Source organism: Magallana gigas, chromosome 2 (assembly GCF_963853765.1).
Source record: "Magallana gigas chromosome 2, xbMagGiga1.1, whole genome shotgun sequence".
Classification (NCBI taxonomy): Eukaryota; Metazoa; Mollusca; class Bivalvia; order Ostreida; family Ostreidae; genus Magallana; species Magallana gigas.
The window spans coordinates 57,026,113-57,049,780 of record NC_088854.1 but is presented as its reverse complement, the minus strand read 5'-3'; the positions used below and the strand labels follow the sequence as shown (position 1 = coordinate 57,049,780).

At 35.9% G+C, this 23,668-nt stretch overlaps 2 protein-coding genes across 12 annotated transcripts in view; one reads left to right on the top strand and one right to left on the bottom strand.

Annotated features, from left to right (window-relative positions):
* LOC105337544 (rap guanine nucleotide exchange factor 1) overlaps positions 1–3,485 on the top strand; it is a 35,300-nt gene extending 31,815 nt beyond the window's left edge. For all 10 annotated transcript variants that reach the window (XM_011442290.4, XM_034444632.2, XM_066077387.1 and 7 more), the window contains 7 exons: positions 33–117; positions 230–324; positions 415–493; positions 737–838; positions 1,032–1,129; positions 1,420–1,551; positions 1,827–3,485. In XM_011442290.4, the coding sequence (XP_011440592.3) occupies positions 33–117; positions 230–324; positions 415–493; positions 737–838; positions 1,032–1,129; positions 1,420–1,551; positions 1,827–1,971 (736 nt within the window). In that variant the 3' untranslated portion in view covers positions 1,972–3,485. The remainder of the gene's footprint in view (positions 1–32; positions 118–229; positions 325–414; positions 494–736; positions 839–1,031; positions 1,130–1,419; positions 1,552–1,826) is intronic.
* Positions 3,486–3,570: 85 nt separating this feature from the next.
* LOC136273171 (ATP-binding cassette sub-family C member 4-like) overlaps positions 3,571–23,668 on the bottom strand; it is a 44,278-nt gene continuing 24,180 nt past the window's right edge. For both annotated transcript variants that reach the window (XM_066077380.1, XM_066077381.1), the window contains 19 exons: positions 23,005–23,046; positions 22,688–22,879; positions 21,840–21,934; positions 21,168–21,254; positions 20,863–20,959; positions 20,542–20,682; positions 20,282–20,416; positions 19,793–19,830; positions 19,259–19,608; positions 18,737–18,816; positions 17,799–17,949; positions 17,222–17,452; positions 5,948–6,054; positions 5,627–5,818; positions 5,308–5,463; positions 4,954–5,043; positions 4,658–4,830; positions 4,209–4,314; positions 3,571–3,773 (listed from right to left, as the gene is read on the bottom strand). In XM_066077380.1, the coding sequence (XP_065933452.1) occupies positions 3,627–3,773; positions 4,209–4,314; positions 4,658–4,830; positions 4,954–5,043; positions 5,308–5,463; positions 5,627–5,818; positions 5,948–6,054; positions 17,222–17,452; positions 17,799–17,949; positions 18,737–18,816; positions 19,259–19,608; positions 19,793–19,830; positions 20,282–20,416; positions 20,542–20,682; positions 20,863–20,959; positions 21,168–21,254; positions 21,840–21,934; positions 22,688–22,879; positions 23,005–23,046 (2,610 nt within the window). In that variant the 3' untranslated portion in view covers positions 3,571–3,626. The remainder of the gene's footprint in view (positions 3,774–4,208; positions 4,315–4,657; positions 4,831–4,953; positions 5,044–5,307; positions 5,464–5,626; positions 5,819–5,947; positions 6,055–17,221; positions 17,453–17,798; positions 17,950–18,736; positions 18,817–19,258; positions 19,609–19,792; positions 19,831–20,281; positions 20,417–20,541; positions 20,683–20,862; positions 20,960–21,167; positions 21,255–21,839; positions 21,935–22,687; positions 22,880–23,004; positions 23,047–23,668) is intronic.

The window sequence follows — 23,668 nt, the reverse complement described above, 5'->3', positions numbered from 1 at the left end:
CATGGTCTGTAATATTTCATTCTGTTTTTCAGTCCATCAGATTTTCTGTTTTACAAGTCACACGATATTGCGGAACAGATGACACTTCTGGATGCCGAGCTCTTCCAAAAGATTGAGGTAAAAATTAACAAATGGGTTGAATAAATGGATTTTCTGTCTAATGTAAGTGATTAAGGATTTAGCTCAGATTACCGGTACCAGGTAATGTTAATTATATTTACTCCAACAGATTCATGAGGTGTCACTATGGGCACGGGAGCAGTCAGAAGAACTTAGTCCAAATCTGACCGAGTTCACAGAACACTTTAACAAAATGTCTTACTGGTAAGAAGTCTTATGACATCATCATCAGTGTTAGATGCTGTAGTGGAATAATTAGTGTTTTATTTCTCATTTCTGTAATGCCTTTTGTAGGTGCCGGACTCAAATTCTTACACATGATGAAGCCAAAGACAGAGAGAGATATTTCTTAAAATTCATCAAAATCATGAAGGTACCTATACATTGTGTATGGTCAGAAATAATGTTTAAAATTTCAACATTGTATCACCTCTATTTTCCTACTTTTTAAAAAAATCAAAATAGTCATATCCTACTATCAATTGTATAAACCCATTGATGTCCTTAATTGCATTAAATAAGCATATTTTTCCTTGTCATTCTTAAGGATATAAATTTTCCTTGTTAGCATAGCTACACAGAGTATAGAATGATGAGTTTATTTATTTATTTTTAGCATCTAAGGAAGTTAAATAACTTCAACTCTTACCTTGCTATCCTGTCGGCTGTGGATTCGGCTCCGATCAGACGACTGGAATGGCCCAGACAAAACCTAGAGGCATGTGACCATATTTTTCAATCTCAAACTTTTTTGACCACATTTCTTCTGTACCTTAAAATTCAACTTTGATGGGATCACAATGCTGTACTTTAAAGTACTTTGATATGACCCTATACCTGTACTCTTAACTTCTATTTTGATGGGTATCAAGTTGATGATGTAGGCTAACCGAGATATTGCCCTTTTTCAGGCATTAAAAGAGTTCTGTCAGTTGATTGACAGTTCTGGGTCGTTCCGAGCTTACCGCCAGGCTCTTGCTGAGACTGAGCCCCCCTGTATTCCATACATGTAAGTCATGGCAGCTGTCACTCTCCTATTTGTGTTTTTTTTTTTAAATAAAGGGAATGCTGCATTCAAATCCCTGCAAAGAGGCAGGGACATGTTATTAAATTTGTTGATTTTTTTATGGGACTTTTCTCCTGATTCTACTAATCTTAATGTATGTACTGTAATAGATTGTTCAGAGCTTTTAATAATTCTGAAGTGAATTACTCATTTTCAGAGCCTTTATAAGAATACATGTGTATTTCCAATTGTGGTTGGAGAATGTAGAACTGTTTTTTCTCTCTCTCCCACAGAGGTCTGATTCTACAGGACCTCACCTTCATCCACATTGGCAACCAGGACCTACTGCCCGATGGAAGCATCAACTTTGCCAAGAGGTGGCAGCAGTTTAACATTCTAGACAACATGAGGCGATTCAAGAAGTGGTAAGTGTAATTATGAGGATATTTATGCAGAATTCAGTCTTCAAGAAATTCTTTGTACTTAAGGTACAATGTCCATCTAACAATTAAGATCAAACATTATCGTTAAAGATATTTTCATGCACAAGGATACTCAAATTTGAATTGTAATTGATATAACTTCAAAAATTGTCATTAAAAATATATTTTCATGCATGAGGATACTTGGGGAATATTGCATCTTTATCTATTAAAACACACAAAAATCTTTAAAATATGATTTTATATTTTTATTGCAGCAACTACCAGATTAAAAGGAATGAGAAACTGATAAACTGCTTTAATAACTTTGATGATTATCTCAGTGAAGAAAGTTTATGGCAGATATCAGAGAAAATTAAACCTCGCGGTGGGAACAAGAAAAGGTTGGAGTTTGACAGCTAATGAGGACAGTAAGGAACAAAGCTGATGCTGGGATAACTCATCTACTGATTTAGTTTGCAGGGTCAGGAAGGAAGTGATACCATGTATCCAATAAGCCATAATTTAATTCACTGAATCATTTTGTGTGGAGTTACATGCACCATTAAATGGGAATATGTTTACAGAAGAGACTTGAAGGTTTTGTTTTGAGTGTGAGAGTTGGAGATGATACAAGTTGTACTTATTGTTATAACGCTATGTTTGTTACTTTGACCAATCCCTGACTTGGGGATTACTTGTTATGGATGACCAGATTCCTACTGGTGATGTTCATTGAATGACATTTGATTGGTTGTAGACTTTTATTTATTCCACAGAGTTTTCTTTTTTTACCCAATCCTAGGTTGAAATCAAATTCCTTAAGAATCTAAAAAAAATTTATTATTTAATGAGAGATTATTTTACAATACAAATATAACTTTTTTTTTTTTATCTTGTCAATGATTTGTAAAACCTGTATCCACACCTGTAGACTCTGAATTAAATATCTGAAGCACTCTCTTTTTCATTAAATATAGTGATCAATTTTTGGGTTGTCTTTGTGCCAAATTGCTTCTGCTGTTGATTGTGCTATGAGAGGCCTAGAGTATTTGGAGAGTATTTATTGTTCTATGTATACAAGTGCTATGATGTGTCACATTTTATAGAGTTCTGTAATTTATTTCACCGTGTGTAGCAAACTTGCTGTGATTCTGTAGTTGATTAAATGATATCCTATTTATCATGTAGACTTGTAGAATACAGGGAGTTGTATGTTATAGAAAATGGACAACAGGGGTGTATTACAATATTACCATGAATTTGAATCAAAGTGGTGTTATGGAATTAAAAATATCACAATTTTGTTAATTGATGTAAAATATGATTGGATCATAGGCATCTGTATTGCATTTATTACAAGAGTGTAAATTATTGTAACACTACAATGGATTATACACTGATCTGTAATACAAATATTAAAATGAACTGTAATATGTAATCTTATGATGGACTGTAATATGTATTGTTTACACTAGTGTGTTAATTGTAATTTAGATGTTAACGAGTCTAAAGATGCAGACAGGAATACCAAGTGTCAAATTCACTCAGTTGTTGTGGTTTTATATACAAACAATGCCAACCTTTTCTAACACCAGTATTATTGTTAGTTGAATGAACTCCGACCTCGAAATGCACACCATGTACTTTTCTACTGAGCTTTTTTAAAAAATTGATAAATTACCCGTTTTTCTAGAAGAAAAAGATGTAGGATTTTAACAGTTGAGTTTTGGAGACCATTTTTCTCTGTGCTGACGTTTGGAGTCACGTTCAGAACGTTTGTGTTGTTTGATAATTCTGTGTAGGAGATGTTTGTAGAGCTGGCTGGTGTTCAGAATGTATTGTTTTGTTATAGCTGAGTGACCTAGGACCTGTACATAGTCGCCTCATATGCAGTTATTATTAAAGAGTATCAGAAATAAAGAATTATAACAAGAGGCTGTCTCTGTCGTTATCTCGGTTGATCTGGAGAGGAACAGCTTTGTAAGGCACACAGGAAATCAAAGATAACAAAAGAATTAATGATTTTAATAACATTCTTTAAAAGAGTTCTAAACAAAACATATATATCAAGATCTCTATTTGTGGTAATTCTCGGCTAATGTCTGTAAAACCTTTGCCTGGGCTTTACCAGTTTGTTGGACCAGATTTCTGAAGAATCCATCTTCTATCTGTAGAAGTTGATATGGTGTATCAAATTCAACAAGTTTTCCCTGATTCAAAACCTGGAATAAGAAACACATATGCAACTATATGTAATTTAATTGTCTATGTTAATGTGGACTATTGGATGGCTATATCAATCATTCGTTATAACCGAAAAAATGAATTAGTAATACTAAGCATAGTGAATTCATTATATACCAGTTCATGTACATGTTTCCTTTCATATGACTACCACTTGAATGTGATAATTTTGGCATTGAATAAAAATACAATTTTACAAAACTTTGAATGATTGGATTGAAAATTAAAAAATATGTGTAAATATACATTTCAACAATAATGTCAATAAGTAATGCTATCTTTTATCAATTAAAAAAAATATGCTATAAGCTATGAAAATTTCATTATTTTTCACCTCTACAGGGCTCAGTTCGCCATGTTGTTTATTTTTTTATACATGTGATTGTGTGGAGGTATGAGGCAGGGATACTTACCATGACTCTACTGGAGTCCATAATGGTATGAATCCTGTGGGCAACTGTTAGGACCGTACAATTCTTGAACCGACTTCTAATTGTTTCCTGGATCAACCTGTCAGTACTGTCAAAGTAAAACTCAGCTACTGAGTATAACCTCATGCTACATTTAAGTGTTTACATGTTTACACATTCAGTCATCTCAGGCCTACTTGTTACAGTTAACAACATTAGAATTCAGCATGCTTGACCTCTACGATTTAGTTGACATTAAGATGCTGTGACCTAGAAGAAGATCCCCAGCAATTCTTTGACCTACTTGTTGTATTCTGTGACCTGCATTCGACCTGAACATATTATGGAACCTTTTTTTTGATTCCTTCACACTTTGTGACCACCACAGATTCTGTTACCTGACCCTTCCTGACTGTGACCTACTTTTGACCTCCACAGACTCCGTTACCTACCTGTGGTCCACATTGGCGGTGGCCTCGTCCAGCACCAGTATGTTGTTCTGTCGGAGGATGGCCCTGGCCAGACACACCAGCTGTCTCTGCCCCACACTCAAGTTCTGTCCGCTGTCAGACACCTCCATGTACAGTCCCTCTCTCTCACTCTGAACTTTCACCTTGAGCTGCACCTGTAATAGAATGCAATGTAGCTTAGTCTTAATGCATTTGTGAACACTGATTAAATTTCAAGACTTATTACAACAATAATATATTGTAACAAACATCGGCCAGTCTTACTGCTATGTTAGTACCTGTTCTAGTGCTATCCATAGCTGGTCATCTGTGTATTCCTCAAAAGGATCCAAATTCTTCCTTAAAGTACCACTGAATAAAATTGGATCCTAAAAAACAAAAAAATTATTGATTCAGTTCCAATTTGAATGGGATCTATATAAAAAGTGCATGTATGTGCAGACCTGATAAAAAGAAAACTTGACTGTTAGATGAACCCCAGTGTTAAACAATGCCAACATAATGGACGTAACCTAAACTGAAACTTGTTGAGATTTTGCAAGATAACAAATTGTACTTGTGTATAAAATATACTCAAGTATAAAATGTTCCAATTTCTTACATCAGTATGTGACTTGTATGGTTGACACTACCTGTGGAATGACAGAGATTTTATTCCTGAGTTCATGGAGGCCGATCTTCAACACATTGACATCGTCAATATAAATCTCTCCTATAGGCTCCGCTAACCTCAGTAAAGCGGCCAGTAAAGAACTCTTCCCTGCTCCAGTCCTCCCCACAATCCCAATCTGAAAGGAAGACCCAGACTTATCCCATTGTCAAAGCATGCTTTATTAGGTCCTCAAAATATCCTCGCTGATTGTCTTTAATTGATCATCTGGCTGTCTGCCGGTCTATCTGTCTGTCTGTGTGTCTTATGGTGTTTTACATCTGATTTGACTCTGAACTTACCTTCTCTCTGCTATTGATAAGACATGTTATATTGTGTAAGACTTGGTCAGTATCAGATGAGTACTGTAGTCCTACATTGACTAATTTAATCTCCCCATTTTGAGGCCATGAGGAAGGGGGCGGGGAATTGGAGACTTTGGGGGCCTCCTGTTCTAGCTTTGTGTAGGACACGATTCTTTCCACAGATGTCATCTACAATCAGAGTCATTTAAAACTGTTTACAAGTAGAAATAACATAGAGCAAATTTCTTCTCTGAACACCCAAGAATATCTAGAATACATGTACAGAAAGATGTGAATGGATGTAAAATGGACTCTTACCAGTGTGTTTAAGTCGGCAGTTTTCCTCATCATATACGCAAAAGGGGTGGCCATTGTCAGCAAATAATTCAGAGCCATTCCAAACAGTCCCCCGGATAATCCAATCACTGAAACAGAAAACCAGTACTTACTATCTTACTAAGACTTCTAGACGGACCACTACTTACTACCTTTCTGGGACCATTACTTTCTAACTAACTGGGACCACTACTTACTATCTTACCGTGACCACTACTAACTATCTTACTGGGACCAGTACTTACTATTTTACTGGGACCACTACTTACTACTAGTATCTTATTGGGACCACTACTTACTATCTGAGACCATTACTTACTATCTTACTGGGGCCAATACTTACTATTTTACTGGGACCACTTCTTACTATCTTACTGGGACCACTACTTACTATCTGAGACCACTACTTACTATCTTTCTGGGACAACTACTTACTATCTTACTGGGACCACTACTTACTATCTTACTGGGACCACTCCTTACAATCTGAGACCATTACTTACTATCTTACTGGGACCACTACATACTATCTTACTGGGACCACTACTTACTATCCGAGACCATTACTTACTATCTTACTGGGACCACTACTTACTCTCTTACCGGAACCACTACTAAATATCTTACTATCTGAGACCACTACTTACTATCTTACTGGGACCATGACTTACTATCTTATTGGGACCACTACTAAATATCTTACTGGGACCATTACTTACTATTTGAGACCACTACTTACTTTCTTACTGGGACCATTACTTACTATCTTACTGGGACAACTACTAAATATCTTACTGGGACAACTACTTACTATATGAGACCAACACTTACTATCTTACTGGGACCATTATTTACTATCTTACTGGGACCATAACTTATTATCTTACTGGGACCACTACTTTCTATCTTACTGGGACCACTACTTCCTTTCTTACTTGGACCACTACTTACTATCTTACTGGGACCATTACTTACTATCTTACTGGGACCACTCCTTACTATCTGAGACCACTACTTACTATCTTACTGGGACCATTACTTACTATCTTACTGGGACCACTCCTTACTATCTGAGACCACTACTTACTATCTTACTGGGACCATTACTTACTATCTTACTGGGACCACTACTTACTATCTTACTGGGACCACTACTTACTATCTGAAACCACTACTTACTATCTTACTGGGACAATTACTTACTATCTTACTGGGACCACTCCTTACTATCTTATTGGGACCACTACTAAATATCTTACTGGGACCATTACTTACTATTTGAGACCACTACTTACTATCTTACTGGGACCATTACTTACTATCTTACTGGGACAACTACTAAATATCTTACTGGGTCAACTACTTACTATATGAGACCAATACTTACTATCTTACTGGGACAACTACTAAATATCTTACTGGGACCATTACTTACTCTCTTACTGGGACCACTACTTACTATCTTACGGGGACCATTCTTTTCTATCTAACTGAAACCACTATCTTACTAAGACCATTACTTACTATCTTACTGGGACCATTACTTACTATCTTTACTGGGACCACTACTTACTATCTTTACTGGGACCACTACTTGCTATCTTACTGGGACCACTACTTACTATCTTACTGGGACCACTACTTACTATCTGAAACCACTACTTACTATCTTACTGGGACAATTACTTACTATCTTACTGGGACCACTCCTTACTATCTTATTGGGACCACTACTAAATATCTTACTGGGACCATTACTTACTATTTGAGACCACTACTTACTATCTTACTGGGACCATTACTTACTATCTTACTGGGACAACTACTAAATATCTTACTGGGTCAACTACTTACTATATGAGACCAATACTTACTATCTTACTGGGACAACTACTAAATATTTTACTGGGACCATTACTTACTCTCTTACTGGGACCACTACTTACTATCTTACGGGGACCATTCTTTTCTATCTAACTGAAACCACTATCTTACTGGGACCATTACTTACTATCTTACTGGGACCATTACTTACTATCTTTACTGGGACCACTACTTACTATCTTTACTGGGACCACTACTTGCTATCTTACTGGGACCACTACTTACTATCTTTACTGGGACCACTACTTGCTATCTTACTGGGACCACTACTTACTATCTTTACTGGGACCACTACTTGCTATCTTACTGGGAACACTACTTGCTATCTTACTGGGACCACTACTTGCTATCTTACTGGGACCACTACTTACTATCTTTACTGGGACCACTACTTGCTATCTTACTGGGACCACTACTTGCTATCTTACTGGGACCACTACTTACTATCTTTACTGGGACCACTACTTGCTATCTTACTGGGACCACTACTTACTATCTTTACTGGGACCACTGCTTGCTATCTTACTGGGACCATTACTTACTATTTGAGACCACTACTTACTATCTTACTGGGACCATTACTTACTATCTTACTGGGACAACTACTAAATATCTTACTGGGTCAACTACTTACTATATGAGACCAATACTTACTATCTTACTGGGACAACTACTAAATATCTTACTGGGACCATTACTTACTCTCTTACTGGGACCACTACTTACTATCTTACGGGGACCATTCTTTTCTATCTAACTGAAACCACTATCTTACTAAGACCATTACTTACTATCTTACTGGGACCATTACTTACTATCTTTACTGGGACCACTACTTACTATCTTTACTGGGACCACTACTTGCTATCTTACTGGGACCACTACTTACTATCTTTACTGGGACCACTACTTGCTATCTTACTGGGACCACTACTTACTATCTTTACTGGGACCACTACTTGCTATCTTACTGGGACCACTACTTGCTATCTTACTGGGACCACTACTTGCTATCTTACTGGGACCACTACTTACTATCTTTACTGGGACCACTACTTGCTATCTTACTGGGACCACTACTTGCTATCTTACTGGGACCACTACTTACTATCTTTACTGGGACCACTACTTGCTATCTTACTGGGACCACTACTTGCTATCTTACTGGGACCACTACTTACTATCTTTACTGGGACCACTGCTTGCTATCTTACTGGGACCACTACTTGCTATCTTACTGGGACCACTACTTACTATCTTTACTGGGACCACTACTTGCTATCTTACTGGGACCACTACTTACTATCTTTACTGGGACCACTACTTGCTATCTTACTGGGACCACTACTTTACTATCTTACTGGGACCATTACTTACTATCTTACTGGGACCACTACTTACTACTGTACTAGGACCACTACTTACTATCTTACTGGGACCACTACTTACTATCTTTACTGGGACCACTACTTGCTATCTTACTGGGACCACTACTTACTATCTTTACTGGGACCACTACTTTACTATCTTACTGGGATCAGGGGTTGGTCACGTGACGGACAACAGTGCGGACGTGCTTTTCTTGCTCCGTCAATTTTGATCGTTTTTTCGCCTATTATAGGTGCAAATGTAAAATTTTTTGCATTTAAAAGGTTGCGTTATCATAGGACTATGTGTGTATAATTCCTTTCCTTATTTTCTGGAAATTTTTGGAACCTTAAAGGACACATTTCTTTGTACTGTGTCTGTTTGGATTCGTGAGAAGGTGTTCACTATCTACTCAGTACCAAATACTTGTCTGGCCTACTTATGTACTGAAGCCCAGTCGTGTCTTCAAAACATTTTACAATGGAATGGTCACATACTATTAAACCTGTATACAGTGTATATGCGTAACAGGGACATCCAAATAAATAAAGGTAAATTTTATTCAGATTTTGATATTGCTGAGGCGGCAAGCGGCGTAGTCTCTGATGTGCTATGTGTGCAAAGGGACCGAGATCTGTGGAGGATCTACATCAAATCTGCAGAAAGCAGAGATATCCTCGTAAACGAAGGATTCACACTCGGAAGCAGAGCTGTCCAAGTGTTCGATACAAATCCCTACTCCGCGGGAACAAATTCTCCAGATGAAAAAGTTGTGCGCATCTTAGTAAAAGGGATACCCCTCTCCGTAGAAGACAGCTGCGTAAAAACATGCTGGAAGGTCTCGGTGCAAAGCTAACAAGCGATATAAAATATGAAAAAATTCGTCACCCCATAACTCACCGTATGACAGAAATTCTGAACGGGAACCGTTTTGTGTATATGTCACCCCTTGAAAACGATGCTTTTCTACCGCGGAGCGCAGTTTGTGCAGGACTTCGCTGCACTATTGCTCACAAGGGTCAACCTGTGCGTGAACGCAAAAAGCAGTGCACAAATTGTTGGGCTGATGACCACTACAGGAATAACTGCGAATATGAACAGTGCTGCAGAATTTGCAAACAAACAGGTCATTTTCCGGGATCGCCAAAATGTAGGCAATACGTCTCTGAGCAGGATGATATCGTCTGCTTCTCTGGAAAAGACAACCCTCTATCAAATTTTTTCTCATCGGATCTCAAAGTCTTCGGACAAACGTTTCCCTCAGCTGAACATGCTTTCCAGCATGTGAAATCGCTAAGGTCAGGAGAACTTAGCCGCGCGGAGGCTATACGCAAATCGGAAACCGCTTTGGACGCCAAGCGCTTGGGAAGCCAGGTTCTAGAATCTGATGCTTGGATTTCGTCTAAGGATACCGTGATGCGTGAAATTCTGGAAGCAAAGCTACAGCAGTGTGCCAAATTTAAAGATGCGTTAGCTAATGTTAAAAAAACCGACATCCTAGTGGAATCCACGTGGGACAGCTACTGGGGTAGCGGTCTCAACCTCACCGGAAAACCCCATAACGTGATGCAACACTGGCCGGGACAGAATAGGCTCGGACGCTTACTCGCTGGCATTGCATCCCAGTTGCAGCGAACGGAACCCACGTCTGACCCTAAGTCAGGATCAAGCAGCAGCTCCAGGACATCGACGAGGAAAAACAAGAAGAACTAAGCTATAGTAAGCTTTAGCAGTATGCTTCTTTTAACGTAATGGACAAGCTTAACTGTTTATCTGTTAACTGCAGAGGGTTAAATACTGCAGAAAAGCGTCTAAAATTTTATACCTGGATAAATGATAGTAATTTTGATATTTATACAAGAAACACATTATACTGAGAATAACACTGTAAATTATGATGCACGATGGTCGGGTATATCTGTGCACTGTTTCTCAGACTCCCCTTTTAGCAGGGGTGTTTCAATTTTATTTAGAAATAACTTGTCATGTAAAATTATTAATGATCATAAAACAAATGATGGTAGAAAGCTTATGGTAAATATAGAGTTATTTATTATTATTACAATTGTAAATATATATGCACCAAACGATGTAAATAATAGATGCGATTTTTTAAAGAAAACTTTAGACTGGATAAAAAAAATATGCTCAGAGTTTTGAGAATATTTTGATATGCGGAGACTTTAACTGCCTATCAGATAATCTAAATCCAGATAAAAGTGTACTTCTGTTTAAATCTTTGTTGAACAAACTCGACTTATGTGATTTATGGAAATATATGAAAGGAAACAAGCAAGGTTATACGTGGTGTAATGGGGCAAATGTCCCAGCAAGTAGAATTGAATATATTCTAAAATCTAGTGCTTTTTGTTATGCGTGTGAAAGTATAAGAATTCAAAACATTCCAGGGTCTCATTCAAATGGTACGAGAATGTCCGATCATAAATGTTTAATTTTTTCTCTTACTACAAATGAAAATTTAAGAGGACCAGGATATTGGAAATTCAATACTTCGTTACTTGAAAACAAAAACTTCATAGGTGAAATGAATATACTCCTTAAGCATTTTACTTTTGATAAAGAAAAGCCTATCGATTCATGGGATATTTTGAAAAGAAGGATAAAAACTTTCTGTATAAATTTCTCAAAAAAGTTTTCTAAATCATATAAAAGCAAAATAAGCTCAATCCAAAAAGAAATAAATATTATTGAAAACTTGCCTTATGAAAATATTAATATGAACAGAAAAAGAGAATTAGAAACAGAATTGTCAGAGTTGATAAATAAAAAAGCAAAAGGTGCTCAAATAAGGTCCAGAGCAAACTGGATAGAAAAATGGAGAGAAAAATACCGCTTACTTTCTAAGTTTAGAAAAGAAAAGACAATTATAAAATATGATTAAATCTTTAAGAAACGGAAATGATTATATATCTGATGAAGACCAAATTTTACAATCTCTTTGCGAATTTTATGAGAAATTATATAAATCATGCAACACAAATAACAGTACAGTAGATGAATATCTCGATAATATAAATTTAGAATATATATTAAACGACAAAGACAGAATAGAACTAGACAAATGTCAAACGCTTTCGGAATGTACAGAAGCTATACTAAGTATGAAAAAAAAATAAGTCTCCGGGACTTGATGGATTACCATCAGAATTTTACCAAACATTTTGGGAAAGCTTAAAAGAAAATTATTATTGTACTATTCAAGAAATTTTTAAAAAGAAACTATGGCATATTCGCAGAGGCTCTCTCTTATCACCTTATTATTTAAAAAAGGAGATCCACAAAACTTAAATAATTATAGACCTATTAGCTTTACAAACACCGATTATAAAATTATTGCTTTTATTTTTGCTAACAGACTTCAAAATATACTTGATAAAACAATACATATTAATCAATCAGCTTATATTAAAGGACGAAATATAGCGTTAAACGCAAGATTAATTGTTGATATTTTTTATTATTATGAGGAGAATAACTTGGAATCAATTTTGTTATTCCTTGACTTTCAAAAAGCGTTTGATTCTGTTGAGTGGAATTTTATGTTAAAAGTTCTTAAAAAATTAATTCAATTTTGGAGAAAACTTTTTGAAATGGATTAACATATTGTATAACAAACCTATATTCAGAATAAAAAACAATGGGTGGATATCTAAGACATGTAATATGTATAGAGGCATAAGACAGGGGTGTCCGGTATCAGCAATATTATTTCTTTTCGTTGTTGAAATCATAGCAATCGTCATAAGGTCTAATCCAAATATAATAGGCTTTCAAAAACCTGGAATGATTCAGAGTATAAAGATTATACAACATGCAGATGACTGTACTCTCCCTTTAAAAGACGAAGCTTCATTGAAAAATTCCCTAGAGATAATACAAAGTTTTAGTAAAGTATCAAGTATGAAATTAAATATGTCTAAAACAGAATGTCTCTTAACAGGTCCCTGGAAAAATGTTTTACAAGAAATAGAAAATGTAAGAGTAAACAAAACATGTATAAAAACTCTTGGAATCTTTATTGGTCAAAACAAAGAGATGTGTTACAATAAAAATTGGACAAAAATTGTTGACGATTTAGAAAAAACTATTTGAGTCATGGAAAACAAGAAAATTAACAATATTTGGTAAAGTTTGTGTAATAAATAGTTTGGCAATACCAAAATTCTTATACACTGGATCAATTTTAAACCTCCCAGATGAAGGTATACTGAAAAAAATACAGAGTCTTTTATATCATTTTATTTAGAATAAAAAAGACAGGATCAAAAGAAATACTCAGATAGGAAAAATTCAAGATGGAGGCATAGGTATTGTTAATATACTGATGAAACTTAAATACATAAAAGTGTCCTAGATAAATCACATTTCCAGAAAAAACAGTTCCTTATCAATTTTTGTAGACAGTCTGTGTAAAGAAATGTTTTTTTGATTTTGAGTATCTCTGTAAAACCAATGTAACATGTTTACATGATTATCAAATGATGGAACATTTTCCCCTGTTTTACAAAGAAAAATTTGTCTTTTTTAACGAATGTAAAAATTTAAATCAGACATGAATCTAAACGCACTATTAAAAGAACCGCTATGGTGTAATAAAATTTTTGTGTTTAAAAACAAACCAGTATTTTTTAAAGAGTGGTTAAAAAGTGGTATCACGTACTTAAACGATATTGTAAACGAAAATGGTTTGAAACCTGCAGAATGGTTTAGTGACCAACTTGTCTGTAAAAGAAACTGGATATGTGAATATGTAATTATAAAAACGATCTTTTCAAAATGTTTTCAAAAATATGATTTGTCAGATATTCAATATGAAAACATTGTATTCGGAAAAACGTCTTTTGAACTGTGTTTTAAAAACCATGTATACATCTGTGATATTAATTCAAAGCTAATTTATGACATTTTTCGTCAAAAACAATTTGTAGCACCATTACATCAATTTTTGAATGTTTTTGAAATTTCCAAGGAATCATGGAAATCTATTTATGAACAAAAAATCTTAGCCATTAAAGACAAAAAAATATCTGACTTTCATTACAGACTACTAAACAATTTATTATGTAATAGAGAAATGATGAAAAGATGGAAAATTGTTGAAAATGATATGTCTGTCTTTTGTAAAAATGTAAAGGAAAACAACGAGCATCTCATTCTGAGATGTAAGAATGTAAGTCAAATATGGGACACTGTTCAAAAATGTTTAAATTTTGATGTATCATGGAAAACAGTAGTAAAAGGTTTTTATTTTGAAAAGAATGAGAAAACACTATTTCTTAACAGTTTGAATTCTTTGATTGCCTGTAAGATATATAAGTATAAAATGTATTGTAGAATTGAAAACAAAGAGGAAAAACCTCAAGAAATATTCTCTGAGGTCTACAAATCGTTGTCAGAAAGGAATTTTGCAATCCTTTTAAAACGTATTAGAAGCAGTTTAAAGTTCATATAATAGGTTGATTGATACATAACTTATTTTCATTTTATATATATTTATATATCTTTTCTATATCTGTTTTGTAATATAAATTGGTGCCAACAGGTCCACATACCAGGTGTGGTCGCTGTTTTGCTAACATGGGGCATTAGAGACTTGTAGTTAGTAGATTGTGGCCCTTCATGTTAGCATAGGCAATATCTTGCTGTACTAAAAGTGAAATATACATGTGTGTTTGAAACCTTTTTTCATTACCTTTTTGTCAATCTTTTTTTTATGTTTTTTTTTTTTAAATATTTTTTTTATTTATAAGATTTATGTCGAATACTCTGTATGAAAATGTGCATGTCTACTTATATTTAAAGATCCTATACATCTATGTTGAAAAATTATGAAGTAAGTACTTTTGCTATTGTATTAAGAACAAATGTCAATAAAAAAACAAATCTTACTGGGACCATCACTTACTATCTTACAGGGACCACTACTCACTATCTTACTTGGACCATTACTTACAATCCTACTGGGACCAATTCTCACTATCTTACTGGGACCACTACTTAATATCAAAGACCACTACTTACCCACCTACTGGGATCATTATTTACTATCTTATTGGGACCATTACTTACTATCTGAGACCATTACTTGCTATCTGAGACCATTACTTACTATCTTACTGGGAGAACTACTTACTATCTTACTGGGACAACTAGTTACTTTCTTACTAAGACCACTTCTTACTATCTGAGACCACTACTTACTTTCTTACTGGGACTATTACTTACAATCTTATTGGGACTATTACCTACTATTTGAGACAATTGCTTACTATTTTACTAGGACCACTACTTATTATCTTACTGGGACCACTACTTACTATCTGAGACCATTTCCAACTATCTTACTGGGACCATTACTTACTATCTTACTGGGACCACTACTTACTATCTGAGACCATTACTTTCAATCTAACTGGGACCACTACTTTCTATCTTACTGAGACCACTACTTTCTATCTTACTGAGACCATTACTTACTATCTTACTGGGACCACTACTTACTACTTTACTAGGACCACTACTTACTATCTTACTGGAACCATTACTTACTATCTTACTGCGACCACTACTAACTATCTGAGACCACTACTTACTTTCTTACTGGGACCATTAATAACAGTCATCCTGGGACCACTACTTACTACTTGAGACCTTTCATTACTTTCTTACTGGGATTACTACTTACCATCTTACTTAGATCATTACTTACCATCTTACTGGGACCACTACTTACTATTTAACTGGAACCACTACTTACTATCTTACTGGGACCACTACCTACTATCTGAGACCATTACTTACTATCTTACTGCGTCCACTACTTACTATCTTACTGGGACCACTACTTACTATCTTCCTAGGACCATTACTTTTTATCTAACTGGGACCACTACAAACTATCTTACTGGGACCATTACTTACTGTCTTCCTTCGACCACTACTTACTACCTGAGACCCTTACTTACTATCTTACTTGGATTACTAATTACCATCTTACTAAGATCAATACTTTCTATCTAACTGAAACCACTACTTACCATCTTACTGGGACCACTACTTACTACTATACTGGGACCACTTCTTACTATCTTACTGGGACAACTACATACTACTATACTGGGACCACTTCTTACTATCTTACTGGGACCACTACTTACTATCTTACTGGGACCACTACTTACTATCTTCCTAGGACCATTACTTTTTATCTAACTGGGACCACTACAAACTATCTTACTGGGACCATTACTTACTGTCTTCCTTCGACCACTACTTACTACCTGAGACCCTTACTTACTATCTTACTTGGATTACTAATTACCATCTTACTAAGATCAATACTTTCTATCTAACTGAAACCACTACTTACCATCTTACTGGGACCACTACTTACTACTATACTGGGACCACTTCTTACTATCTTACTGGGACCACTACTTACTATCTTACTGGGACCACTACCTACTATCTGATACCATTACTTACTATCTTACTGGGACCATTACTTACTGTCTTCCTGGGACCACTACTTACTACCTGAGTCCCTTCCTTACTATCTTACTGGTATTACTACTTACCATCTTACTAAGATCATTACTTACTATCTTACTGGGACCACTACCTACTATCTTACTGGGACCACTACTTACTCTCTTACTGGGACCACTATTTACTATCCCAGACAATTACTTACTCTCTTACTGGGACCATTACTTACTATGTTACTGGGACCACTACTTACATTTAACATCTAACTGGGACCACTACTTATTATCTTACTGGGACCACTACTTACTATCTGGGACCACTACTTAATATCTTACTGGGACCACTACTTACTATCTTACTGGTGCCACTACTTACCATCTAACTGGGACCACTACTTACTATGTTATTGATTCCACTACTTACTATGTTATTGATACCACTACTTACTATGTTATTGATACCACTACTTACTATGTTATTGATTCCACTACTTACTATCCCTGAGAACCAATGACAACAAGATGACAAGGACAAAGTAGACATCCAGGAAGAAAAGAGAACGCACACTGAACCAGCGGATGGTGGACAGGTAAAGGAAGAAGGCACTGGTGTGTCGGTCCTGGAATCTGTCAAAATCCTGCAGGAACTTCCGACTCATCCCAAGGGCACGGATTGACTGGAGACCCACCAGAGTGTCCGAGATGTGGGAGAAGATAGGACTCTGGGCTTAACAAAGAACAGGAGATTGAACAAAGTATGCATGCTAAGATTTAAATTGGACTCATGACTATCTTAATTAAAGAAACAAGGAGTGGAACAAACTGTACATGATAAAGGCTCAAATCATTGTTTTGTTACTTTTAAGAAGATGATGTGACAAGGGTTGCATGCAAGATCGTAGTGGCTTTTGTATTTTCTAGGATAATACATGTATCCAAGTCCTACTGAATCCACTGTATGTGTTAATGCTTCTAATGGATAAACTAAAATATGGTTTAAGATTATAATGGCCACATCGAACTAGTTAGCTGCTATAATCTTGAACACAGCCCTGAATTTGCATTTTACTTACTCATGGCTTCTAAACGTTTCATATTTCTTGTAGTCGGTAACGAGAACCATCTTATTAAGTAAAGCACTATAACCAAGGGAGTCAAAGGTAACAGCAAGAAAGGATTGATGATACAGGTTATACCAATTTTCATTGCCAGTTGAACAGATATCTAAATTAAAATACAAAATGAAAGAGCTGACATTTAATATTTAGAACAATAAACATATGGGTCTTAAAGGTCAATTGAAAAAATATGACACAATTTTTTAGAGGCCATGGTCACGATTTTGTTCAAAAATTATTTTTCGGAATTTTATGTTTCAATGCTTCAGTAAAGCTTTTTTAATAGGCAACCAAATTTTGAGTTATAAGCAAGTTATAGAGCTTACAATTCTTTGCTTTGTAAACAAAGCTTTTGTTTACATTTTGAATGTTCAAGTGAAAATTCTAGTTTTAGACCTAAACTGAATGTGTTTTGACGTTTGGAACTGTTTATTTATGCATAAAATGCATATTAAGAAGATAGACAAACAGCTTGGTAAAGAAATTTTACAGGTATATTGAACCTATGTAAACAAAAACAGGGCAATTGAGCCTTGTTTACATGACAAAGAATTGCGAGCTCTGTAACTTGCTTATATCTCTACAACTGACTTTCAAATTTCATTTGATAATTAGAAACGCATTTCTAAAGAATTGTAAATAATAGAAACAGCAAAATAAAATTTGACCAAAATTGTGACCATGCCCCTTAAACCATACTTTACTATATCTTCAAATAGTAAAATAAAGACACTGATTTTAATTTAATCAATACAAGAAGATTGGTATGCAATAGCTGTTTCCAAGATCCTGAGTTTCAAAAATAAAATTCAAGTTAAGGATTTCTTAATTTATCATATTGCAGATATTTAATGTGTGAAAAAAATATGTTCCTGGGCAAAGATCGAACTTACTTCTATGACCGTGCTCGTTAATGAAGGTATGAGTGAATCTATCAAACCCAAGTCTCGTGCAAATATATTCAATATCTGACCTGAAAAGAGATCGACAGCATGATTAAAGTCAAGATCAAGGGTCACCATGAGAATACCGGTAAGACAGACAGACAAGATGGTGTCACGTCATCTTCAGAAATAGTCTCTTAAATCCTCAGCTGACAAACTATAACATAAAGATACAAAGTTATTAGGTTATGAACATAGGGTTATTTTCACTTGTTATTTTTGTCCTTCTAGACGCAGTTTAGCCCCATCTTTAATTTGCCCAGACACAATTGCATGTGTTTAAGGAGAGATGTGAAACATTGGAATTCGCCCAGTCTTAATTTTGCCTCGACAACAAGGGCAAAAAGAGCAAAAATAAAAAAAGGGGGAACATTTTTCCTGTATAAAGTACATTTACATGTATATCAAAACCATCCATTGGTCTTATCGAGAAACGACAGACAGGCATAGATTTTATGTATATTTCCCTACCCACAGGGTTTGAGTCAAAGAAATGAGTCTTGGCCCCCATCACCACTTGGAACATGTTGTTGTGAAGTCTCTTGCTGATGATGACTGACATTCTGAAGTACACCAGGCTGAAGAGGCTGATTCCCACCACAAAGACAGACATGGCCACCAGGTACTGCTGCATCAACTCATCTCCCTGGACGGTGATCAGGGACCCCTCGGTGGTAAAGTTGCTGGTCTGTAGATGGGGTGTTATGTTGTACATGTATGTTGTGTAAAGTCCATGTGTTTGGTTCAATGTATCAATCACTGGATAAAGTGGATAAGATCCATTTTGTGTCCTTAAGTTTAGAGAATTTGAGAGTTCAGCCCTGGAACCAAGAGATTAAGAAATTACAAGTGTGAAGTAAAATATAACTACCGGTACTTGTGTTCATACATGTATATATTGACTGGCATGACTCACAACACCCACAGATATAGGAAAAGTCAAAGTTTATACATGAGCAATCAGTACAGATATACTTTGAAAAAGGTAGTTTACACATTACTAACCATTTAGCTAGATGCCAGTTTCCATATCCATTAGCAGCCTGCAATTTTATAAAAATTATCTTATATTTAAATCTAGGTTACTCTATAGGTGGTCACGTAGAGACTACCCTGACACCTTTAATAGATACTCAGAAATATGTTGTAGAAATTGTGTAATAAAAACCTTATAATCAAGCCATCCTCAAACATTCATTCTCCCACAATGTAAATGTTTATACATGTATCTACATGTATATCACTGTAAAATCCCTCCAAAAAGTTTGCAAAGATTTCCTAGGTACTGATGTATATATTTCACATCTATGATTTATTTACATTGTGATGTGATCACATACATATTCACTAAAGGAAATTCAGTGTATTTTCTGGATAAGTTTCACTTTATTAGATGCTCAAATATTTTGCATATCATGGATTCAATCTGTCCCCCCTCCTTCACATCCACACCCACACTCAGACTTGCACTGTTAGTTAGCTACTCTCACTGACATAGGCAATCAGAAGAAGGAACATGGTGAGCGGTAGATACAGCCATGGCCGACCGGAGAGGTAGTAGTCCTTGTACACATTCCAACCAACGTCCCCAGTCTCCACAAATTCACCATCATCAAACGCCTCAGTACTCTACAGAAAAAGAAATTTATCCTCTGATCAATGGTCTTGGACTTCTTTCTATTTTTTCTAGTTCCAGTTTGACATATTTTTTGTGTTATCTAAGGTCAGTTGACATTTCAAGATCAGGAACCTACCTTCTCTCCTTGTTCATTGATGGATTTTTCCTGACTCTCATCTTTTTCTTCCATGTCTTTGTCATGCTTGGTAAGGATGGAGGAGAATTCGGTCCCCTGTTTCACGAGTTCATCATAAGTTCCAACACTTACTACTCTACCCTACAACAACATATCATAGTTATTGGTATCATCTTTAACAAATCAAAGTCAAAGAAACGTAAGAAAAAATCGGAAATATGTCATATTCGACGTTAAGCAAAGAATATTTATAACTACAAAGATGACTGAGAATAAGCTTCATTGCTGCCTACAGTATTGGTAAAATTAAGTGGAACAAACCTCGTTCAGAACAACAATTCTGTCAGCTGACCTTAGATACTGCAGCTGATGAGTCACCAAAATCCTGGTCTTCCCTCTCAACAACTCACAAATACATCTAAAACAAAAGACATCAGCATTTTATTCTCTCTCTCTCTCTCAAGTAACACTTTCTCTCTTTTTCTTTCTCTCTCACCTCTGGAACGTACAGGTGACTTCCCACCTCTGTGTCCACTGCCCCCAGGGGATCATCCAGCAGGTACACATCTGCCTTGATCCCTGTACAAACCCCCCCCCCTCTCTCCCTCTTTCTCTCTCTCTCTTACCTCTGGAACAGGTGACTTCCCACCTCTGTATCCACTGCCCCCAGGGGATCATCCAGCAGGTACACATCTGCCTCCCTGTACACCGTCCTATCAATCAATAAAGAATTAAGAGCATGGTCAGTCTTCATCTCTAATTTCAAAATGAATTCAAGATTGGTTTTTCTTCGATCATAAATTAATCCATGCTACATTTTCACCCTACATACATTGGAAGAGAATCATTAGAAAACATTAAAACCTTAAAGGAGCTGGATGGTCAACAAATTAACCATCATGCAGATCTTTAAAAATGTCAACACATGAATTGTTAAACTATAAATTATAATAAGTAAAGTAAATATCCATAATAATTTATCTTTTTAATTGGATGTTTCTTTAATTATTTCTGGAACTCTTCCTGTAAAGGGGATCAATACAGTGTAAAAAAAAAAAGCCACAGCCATCAAGCCTTCTTAATACCGAATAATTTTGAAACCTGTGGATTCATTTTTTGTAGGGGCTATTTTTTATGGACTTTCACATTTTCAAAGGTTTGTTGGGATGTATTTCATGGAATTGCTTGTACATGTATTTGGCTAAGAATGTGTTTCATAATTTGTTAGATATGTTAATTTCAAGGTGAGAAGTACCCATGAAATCCACCTTATTGAGCCCCCATAGAACTGTGAGTACCTTGCGAGTGTAAGTCTGGCCTTCTGACCACCACTCAGCAACAAGCCTCGCTCCCCGACCAAAGTCTGGTCCCCCAATCTCATCAGCTCCAGGTCCTACAGAGAGTAAGCATCCCTCAATCAGAACTTGATATACAGCACATCCTATACAATTTTACAGGAAAATAGCCCCTGACTCTTTATATTTTTAGCAGCTAGTGTATTGAAATCTGACAAGCTAGAAAGGGCATTTCAAAGGAGAAATCTTGGAATTTTTTGATACATTTTTGTATTATTAAATGAATTACATCACTTGAACCTAAAGAATGTGCTGCATTAATATCCTTGGACAGAGAATGTGCTGCATTAATATCCTTGGACAGAGAATGTGCTGCATTAATATCCTTGGACAGCTAGAGTAAAGAGGGTAAACCATGGACTACATTTATTACATTAACAGTTAATGATCATTAACTAATAATGGCTTGACTTATGATGAAAAGGATTTTGACTTAAAAGTCTACTGCTGATCATTTATATAGCAGCTAACTAAAGGATAAGTTAAAGTTAAATCCTTTCCCGTGCCATTAAGGCGCATAAGGCAGGTGTTTATCCCCGGTTTCCTTGGTACTAAGTGGACGAGAATTGTTGATTCCTCATGGATGGCTGGTTCATTCCAAGCACAAGCCGGTACCAATTCCAGCTGGGTGGACTGAAGCAATGTAGATTAAGTGCCTTGTCAAAGTGCACAAAACAAGAACATGTGACCAAAGCAGGGTTTGAACCAGTGACCTTTTGGTTACTGGTCTAACACCTATGACCACTGATCCATGTGCTCTACAACTAAACGATTACTAAGCCTATTTTTACCTTGTATAAAGCACAGGCATGCAACACCTGGCGATATCTTTCTTGCTCAACATTCTCTCCAAATGTGACGTTGGCCTGAAATGTTCCAGACATGACCCACGGCGTCTGAGCCATGTACCCCACCGTACCCTGTACACACACCTGTCCTGTCTCGGGTGGAAGCTCTTTAAGCAGGCTCAACAGGAGAGATGTCTGTTGGGGAAAATATATTTTGAAATTCTATTTTGAAACTCTTTTGCAGTCTATACATATAATGTAGGAACAACAATTGAGAAATGTATGTGTAAAAGAATACAGAATATTACTAAGATAAAAACCTTTCCAGAACCAACTGGTCCTACTACAGCCAGGAGTTCTCCCTTAAATAAAAAGTGAAATTCACATAAAACTAGAAAACTGACCAGTCAGGAAGGGCCCCGCTATGAAAATTAATATAGAGAAGTGAAAAAAACTTTGAATTCCATCCTCGTTATATTAACAATGATGAAAAATAAATGCCCGGCAGAAGATGTAAAGAACTGGAATATATAGGATCTCGTGATTTGTAGTTGGATATGATTTTCATCCAACGATTAAAGTGTTTTTTTCTTGAGCCTTAGTGAGGGGATAAAACACACACAACTTGGATAAAAATCATAGTATACTACAAATCATATGAGATTCTATTTATCCCATGTTTTATACACCACAATCAATGTTTACACTGTTTATAAAACTCCACATTATTTTACTTCATTATGCCTACGCAAATCCCATTGTAAAGTCACAACTGTGGGATATCAAAAAAATATCCAATGAGACATATCCACGGGATAAAGGGGGTTAACATGGGATGAAATAAATTTTTTTTAAAAACAAAGAATTGATACCAATGCAATGATACCTAGGCTTTGCCTCAACTTCAAACAAACATCACTTGCAGACACATGTGAACGGTAATACATATAACAGATAAAGACAGACCTTAGATTTTCTGAAACA